We start from the raw sequence: 8,221 nt of genomic DNA on the forward strand, positions 1-8,221 counted from the left end.
TGGGTCAACCCGCCAACCCGTCTGCCCGACCCGTCAACCCGACCCGCCAACCTGCCAACCCGATCCGTCAACCCGCCAACCTGAAAACCCGTTTACCCGACCCAACCCATTTATTAAATGGGTTGGCGGGTCGTGTCGGGTTACCCGTTTATTAAACGGGTCGGGTTCGTGTTTGCCACAGCCGACCCGTTTAATAAACGGGTCGGGTTCGGGTTGAGGTATGCTGACACGCCAACCCACAAACCTGACCCGCCAACCCGACTCGATTGCCACCCCTACATCAGGATTGTCTTTCAACTCTTTAAAAGCCTGAGAAAACAACATGGAGCACGAGAAACAAAAATAAATCTGCCGGATTCGGGTTAGATCAGTGTTCAGTCTGATATAATGTGTTTATTGAGATCAGGAATTGGGATGGTAAACAAGTTGAATGAGATGAGCTTGAAGTGTTCAAACTTGGCTTAGAGCTCATAATCTATTTGAGATAAATGGGCCACGTTTAAACGTTTAAACTGGCTTGTTTATAGAAAAAATATTGTTTTAGAGCGAGAAGAAATAGGATTACAAAAAAACTACATGTAAATGGATTTAAAATATATTTCATACTACCAAACGAATTCATACGAGTCAAATCTAGCCGACTACTTATGGTTCATATTCAACTTGCCGAGCCTATTTTATGAGTTTGAATGAGCTCTTAACGAGCAGCACATGAGCCTAGCGGTTCGACTTGTTTCCCGGTCTTGATCGGGATTCTGCAGTCGATCAAATCCAATCCATTTTCAGTCCTACCTACCAAATGGTGAGCACCCGCGCACCACATCACTCCTCGCTACAGAAGTTTGCGCTCCCACTTCCTATATAAGCCTAAACCGAGATCTCTCGGCTCTGCAGATCTTTGAAATCATTTCCCCCACGCAAATCACCCACAGAATCGTACGCTGAAACCCTAAAATTTCTTGCTAATTTTCTTTCTTTTTCTCATTTAGGTAGAAAAAATCGCCCTTTGATCTCTGTTTCTCAAATTTCAGGCCGGATCTGCGTTTCCCTGTCTTTTTTCGGCCAGATCTTCAATGGTAAGTCTCTTGATCGTTTATTTCCCTGATCGTCTTATCCGGACTAGATTAATTCCCGATTCATAAGGTTTTCTTCTTAATGTTTCGGTGAATTAATCGAGATTGAGATTTGTAGAACGTATGAAGTTTTAACTCGCGTACGATCAATCGTATGGTGATCTATGGAAGAATATGATCGTTTTCAGTGAGATGATTCCGTTTGGATTTATCAGAAATCTCTTTTCAATATGTTTTTAGTTGTATTCCGGGGAAATGCTTGTGAATCTTGCCTTGATTGCTTCGGTTTTAGCAATTCTGAAGTGGTTCTGGAAATGTAAGCTTTTGAATTATTCTCTTTAAATGAATAATTGACTGGGGACCATGTAAGATAGGTTGTTTGTGGTTCATCTTGTTCAGCCAAAATGAACTAAGATTGAGTTAAACATGATCGGTGATTAAACCATGCGAGAGAACTTTGACGAGGAAAATAGTTCTCCTTGAGAGGTAATCTGATTTTCTTTTTTCAGAAAGTAGCATTTAGGCATCCAGGTGTGAATTTTTGTTGTAAAATATAATGATTTCATCAATTCTTTTTTGCTTTCTTTGGTTTATTATCATTTAACATGGTGCCTTTCGTACCTCGTTTGTTTTAGAACTAGCTAATATTTGTGGAAGTTTGAGACGAAGCTAGGTTAACTTCATTTTCAAATGAGCAATATTTTTTATCCTTGAGATAATTCTGTATATTTTGGTCCTAGGTAAACACAATGCGAACTTTTCTGTAGAAAATAGAAAATTTTGGTTGCATGTTTTTCTTTCTTTGTAGCACATTGAAGTTATTGTTGCAATCCAAACTTTAATTTCTTTAGATGAATTAATATTTGCTGCGTTATTTTTCTTATTTTAAAACTAAACAAGTTTTTGTTGATATTTTGCAATATATGTAGGTTAATGATTGGTATTCAGTTCAGTGAAAATAGATCCCATATTAAGGTTAAAATATTCATGGAATACATGGAGTGGTTAATATTGGTTCACTTTTTGTAACGATGTGTATTTTGGCTGTTATTGTTGCTACTGCTGCTGTTTTCAAAACTACAACAATTTATCTTGCTTATTTTTATTGTCGACTATCCATGTCACATGGGCACTTCACTTAGCATGCGTATCCTGTGTCAACACGAGACGACACTTCATGGACATAGCCAAACAAGTTGTGCACTATGTAGTCAAAAGCAATCGGTGCCTAGGCGGCAGAAGTCTAAATGGCTTACTCAGGGCCTAGGCAGGACTAGTCAGCCTAATCAAAAACCAAAAATAAAGGTTAAGAAAATGCAGAATTTACAGTAATATATATTTGTATAAAACTTAATAGAATCTATACATGCATACACACACATACATACATACATAGAACCTATATATACATATATCTGAAGAAAAAAATAGAGAATATATATTTATATATCTAATGAAAAAGAGTAGATAGACATCAAAAAATACAGATTGTATAAAAATAAATAAATAATATATATGGGGTGAAAAAAAGACAAGTTTGGGCCTTGGCAAGAACTAGTTGGTGCCTAGTTGGCCTAGGCAGGGACAAGTCGGTGCCTAGGAGGGGACTAGTCAGACTAATCGGGACCTTTTAAGTGCAGCACACCTAAGTGCCCTGGACTAGGCGCTATCCCTACATCTAGACTAGGTGCCTAGTTGCCAATTTTGACTACGTAGATTGTACACAGTCAACATTGCATCATTAACTTTATCTATTTTTCTTTTTTATGATCTCATTTACTTATTTCATATTCACTTGAGTTCTTTTTCTTTTAAAATTTGTCGTCAATTACATCACATTTCAATTTCATCATAGTTTAATTATTTGATGTTCCTAATTATAGTGATTTAGACTTGTTATTTTGTATGCACACTTACACAAATACATACATTAATGTGTGCATCTATGTCACAGGGACTCGGCTAGCAGGGTGCCGCACCCGCGTCGACGCGGGTGCGGTCAACCCGACCCTGGGTGCGTTGACCGCACCTAGGGTCATTTTGGTCCATTTTTTTGTTTTTTTATTTATTTTGCCCTATGAAATGGGCTGCGGATGGTCCATTTTTTTTTTTGTTTTTAAAAAAAAAAAAATGCCCTATGAAATGGGTTGCGGATACAATCCCACAAGGAGGACCGCACCAACTGTGCGCACAGGCCCAAGTTGTGTGCAACGTAGGGGTGGCGTGTGCAGGCAACCGTGCAGGAGGCAGGACGTTGACCATGCACTGTTGAAGGGTGGCGTGTGCAGGTAGCTGTGCAGGAGACTGGGCGCTGGCAGGAGGCCAGAGCAGGTTTTGGCAGGGGGTAGCTTTCAGCAGCCCCTGCGGCAGGTGCGCCGCAGGGGCCTTTTGTGGCAAGGCAGGCACCCATTGTCGAGCACCTGGGTACTGACCCCTGCACACTGTGCAAGGGACCTGTTTGATTCAGAGAGCCGTTGGGGGCTCTTCTTTTTTGTTTTGGGCGCCCCAGCCATGGGAGCCCGTTTTTGTAAAGGCTATAAGCCTTCTCAGTTGAAGAAAGAATGGCATGGAATTTTGGAACTGATGCACCTTCGAGTTGCCCTTTTCTCTTCCTTATTCCCTCACGCTCCTGCAGGCGTAAGCTCGGAGCCGGACTCACACAGTGAGTAGCTGAAGGGCGTGGCTCTCCCTTCAGCTGACCGACGGTCGCGTGGTTCTCGACGTCGGATTTCTGGGACTCGCTCAGCGAGTAGCCAAGGGGATGTGGTTCTTTCCCCTGGCCGGCCGAGGTCGCGTGGAACGCAACCCCGGATCTGCCTTCCTCAGCGGCGGCAGCAGCAGGTCAAGGCGTGGGACGCCTGCCTGTCTCAGCAACTCCCTTTCACCTTCGCCAGTGGCGCGCCAGCCTCTGCAGCGCGGTACTCCACCCCTCCATCCGCAAGACCCTCGCACGTGCAGAGCAGTACGCCGCGCGGAGGACCCTCCTTGCTCACAGGCCCTTGTCGCGCCTTGCCTCTCGTCCGCAGCTCCCCTCGCACGCCCTTACCAAGGAGTTTTCCCCCATCGCGCACCACCAGGACGCCCACCCAGCGCACGGCCTTCCCTGTCACCACGCGCAACCCTCCGCACGACCACTCGCTCTCGGCCTTCACCGGCCCCGCCTTCACCGCACGCGCCTTCCGCACGCCTAACGGGTTCCAAGCGGAGAACTTCACCAGCATCGCGCAGCGCGCGCGGCAGATTCCGCTGTCGAGAAACCTCCCTTCGTCCGCGCGTCGTCGCCTTCGCTGAGCCGAACTCCGCGCACATTCCTGCTACTGCGGTGTGCCTCTCCGCGAGCAACCATAGCGCGTAGGGGAACCCCCGAACCCCCCTTATATATATATATATATATATATATATATATATTTACATTTTTGCCCCTGCCGCACCCCCGCACCCGGGTTTTTTGGAAGTGCCGAATCCCCGCACCCATGTGACATAGGTGTGCATACATCTGTTGTTAGGTTGTAACATATATATGTATTCACATATATATTTATCTAATTCACATTGTACATGTATATATACATTATATATATTAGTATTTATGATGCTTGTGCACTTTGTATTTTTTTCTGCATATTTCATTACATCTGTATCCTTGTGTCCTAATTTTTTTAAAATTATTGTACCAAACCAAACATATCTGCATCATGTCCCAATCCATCTGTATCCATGTGACATAGTTTCAAATGAGATGAGGCTTTTTCAGTTATTTTGGTATACTTGCATGAATGTTGGACATCAATAGAAGAATTACATTATTCTCCTCAAGAAGAGTTGATAGTGAGTGGTGACCTCTCATAAATTAGCGCGTAAGTGGTCATATCAGATCAGGTTTATTATTAGAAATAACTAGAAAATGCGTTAATTAGGATCTCATGTGCAAAGATGTATAGTACCACGTATGATTCATAGTTATAGATTGCAATGCTCAATCATGTATTAGTTCCATTGTTCCATGTGATTTTTCTTCACGTTCCGTAACTGTATCCATGTCTGTAGTCTTCAATAATCTGAAAATATCATACATATTTGTTTCTTAAACAAAATATTTCATTGGCATAAGACTCTTTTGCTATCTTTGTATATCTTCATTCTATTATTCTGAATCAATCTTTATACTTTTGAAAAACAGGAATCTTTTCCTTCTATCAAAAATATTCTTCTACTTGACTCGGAAGGAAAACGTGTGGCTGTCAAGTACTATTCAGATGATTGGCCAACAATTAATGCAAAGTTGGCTTTTGAGAAATCAATTTTCACTAAAACTCAGAAAGCAAGTGCACGGACTGAAGGTGCCAGATTTGATGCAGTATTATTTTCAATAAAATTTTCAGTGCTTTGTTATGCATCAACCCAGCAGCTTACCTTTTCTTTTTTTTATCTCTTTTACAGCGGAGATAACCATGTTTGATGGTTACATTGTAACCTACAAGTTTATTTCTGATCTACATTTCTTTGTCACTGGTGGCGATGATGAAAATGAGCTTATTATTGCGACAGTTCTTCAAGCTTTCTTTGATGCAGTCGGCATTCTTCTAAGGTGCTATTATGCCTTCTATTCTTGCATATTTAACAAATTAGTAAATAGTTCTTTATTAGCATCTCATCTCATAATCAAATTCATTGCTATGTCCATCTTTGTATAAAGATTTAATGTTTGAGATCCTTTCTTAGTTTCTAGGCCATGATACTAAGTTATTCATTTGGTATGCACAATCTTGTTCCAGGAACAATGTAGAGAAAAGGTCGGCTCTAGAGAATTTGGATATCATTCTTCTATGCTTAGATGAGATTGTTGATGGAGGGTATGGACAAAGAATGTTTTATTTATATGTTCTTGTTTTGTTTCCTCTATTGTTGCATGCATTTTCAATAACGTAATGTGCTAGCTTTCATATTCTTCATTAGATTGATTATATCAAATAGTTTAGTGCCTTTGGTCAACATTAATATGCAAACTTTTTCTCCTCAACTACAAGTTCATCTTCTTTTTAGTTGAATATGAGCTTTGGTATGACAAATCGCTAGTTTCTGGTTGCCTTTTGATACATTTGCATCTTTTGTGTGTTTTTAGCAATCTTCGTGAAACCTTTAGCATGATAGCTTGCTTACTGATGCAGAAAATTCCAACAGAAATCATGAGTTGAACTAACTTTGCAGAGGATGCTCCAACTATGGAATCTATTTTTGAGTGCCCTGTGGTATTAAAGGGAAACATTTTGGCCATACAGGAAAGCCATGAATAGGCCAAGATAAAAATTGACATAGATGAGTCAAAACTTTTGTAAACAAGATTCTTTTTTGAAGAAAATTTTGTAAACAAGATTCTCAAGTCAATTACTTTGGGCAGTTTGTATTGGATATGCGTGGCCAAGAAAGGAATCATCCATTTCTAAATTCAACCGTGCCCTAAAAGGAGTTTCCATAACACGTATAACTTGAATGGGGGACAAGATCTTCCATGGGAAAGGTGAGTTGATTGTTCTGATACTTAAAAATATGCTAGTTAACTGTTTTCCAGTATACTTGCTAGACCTTTTTTTGATGTGTTTTGACGTGAAATGAATAATGTTAGTGTTACAATGTTCAAACCATAGTAAAGACGCCCTGATAATCAACCTTACTAGATTCTAAAGGAATAATTTGCATCCAAGTTTGTGATCTATGAATGACGTAGCAATAGCATACATCAAAGATTGTTGTCTTGGTATTATTGACATATATTATTCACTGTTTTTCATAGCTTATTTAGCTCCATGTATAGAGCATATATTTTGGTCAGGTTGGGCCAAAGATTTTGCTGAAGCAATAAACTTAGTACTCAGATGTTCTGTTCTTGTCTGTTGTCTTACATTGATGTCCAAAATCCTTTCAGAATTATCCTTGAGACAGATGCAAGTGTTATTGTGGGAAATGTAGCTAACCAAGGTTTAGAGGGAGGAAACATACTGTCTGAACAGGTGCGTTTTTCTTTAGTTATTGTTGCTTTTGCATAAAACATGCATATTCTTCTATGATCTGGATTTGTCAACTGGTGGTACTCGTTTTGCAGACGATATCCCAGGCGTTGGCCACAGCAAGGGAACATTTGGCTCGATCTCTGCTTAGTTCATAAGTGGTGCATTGTTGATGAGTTGATGCAGGGCAGATGCAAACTTACATTGTGGTGAATTTTGGCCCTTTTTTTTCAAGCCTTTTTATTGCATTTATTGGACCTTTTCTTTTATACTTGCCTTTTGCTTCTTTTCTTCCATACACTGTGGATCTTTGTAAAAGAGTACCACATTTCAAGTTTGTGAATACTCCTCTCTCTCTCTCTCTCTCTCTTTGAGGTGAGGTTTTGAGTTGTGAATCAGTATCATAGGGAAGTTTATATCAGTGGTGTACACTTGAAGTGTCATGCGTTTGTTAGGGTTGTGCAGACATTTTTTGCTTCAACAGCTAAGCTGGTGATCACAGCGTTAACCAGCATAACCAACGTTACAGCATGAACATATAAAACAGAAGCAATCCAGCCCTGTGATTGGGTGCTGCTGGCATGGATGAACGGCATTCTGAGATGATTGAAATGCCATCACCAGACGCGTGCCCTTGGCTGCCTAGTCTAGGTTTATCATAATAGGCTCAAGGCCCATAAAACCTCCAACTCGGACTACTGTGGGCCTAGTGCTGCTGGACTTTTCTAAACTATTGTCTTTGCAGAATAAATAAAATAACTAATAAAAATAAATAGCATGGCATCTAATCTGTTGTTGACATATTCCAAAAGTTCATATACTCTTTGGGCTTTTATAAGATATTGAAATTTCGTTTACTTTGGTAATGCTAAATCTTTTGTTTTGCGAAAATATTCCCCGCCTTCTTGGCCGTGTGTAAGAAAAAGTCTTGTTTTTTTGAGAAAAACCAATAAGGTGGCAAAGCAGGAATGACTTTGCAAACAGAAGCTAGAACATTTTCCCTCTATTAAAAGATGAACATGTAGAAAGAGGATATGGGAGGGATGAATAAAGAAACAAGGTTTGAAATACATAATCCAAATCGGATTAGACTAGACCCATCTGATTTCATCATCTTGACCCAATGACCCTCTCTCTCTCTCT

The 8,221-nt window shown here is 40.4% G+C and overlaps 1 protein-coding gene across 1 annotated transcript; it reads left to right on the forward strand.

The window, feature by feature from the left end:
• The first annotated feature begins 896 nt into the window (after nucleotides 1-896).
• On the forward strand, nucleotides 897-7,421 carry LOC149837131 (coatomer subunit zeta-1-like). The gene is made up of 7 exons (XM_090007256.1): nucleotides 897-936; nucleotides 1,032-1,076; nucleotides 5,254-5,413; nucleotides 5,514-5,661; nucleotides 5,849-5,926; nucleotides 6,997-7,081; nucleotides 7,174-7,421. Exons 2-7 carry the CDS (start codon nucleotides 1,074-1,076, stop codon nucleotides 7,234-7,236), a joined length of 537 nt encoding a protein of 178 aa, XP_089863382.1. The 5' UTR covers nucleotides 897-936; nucleotides 1,032-1,073; the 3' UTR covers nucleotides 7,237-7,421.
• The last annotated feature ends 800 nt before the right edge of the window (nucleotides 7,422-8,221 follow it).

Source organism: Nuphar pumila, chromosome 5 (assembly GCF_984573655.1).
Source record: "Nuphar pumila chromosome 5, dmNupPumi1.hap1.1, whole genome shotgun sequence".
Taxonomy (NCBI): Eukaryota; Viridiplantae; Streptophyta; class Magnoliopsida; order Nymphaeales; family Nymphaeaceae; genus Nuphar; species Nuphar pumila.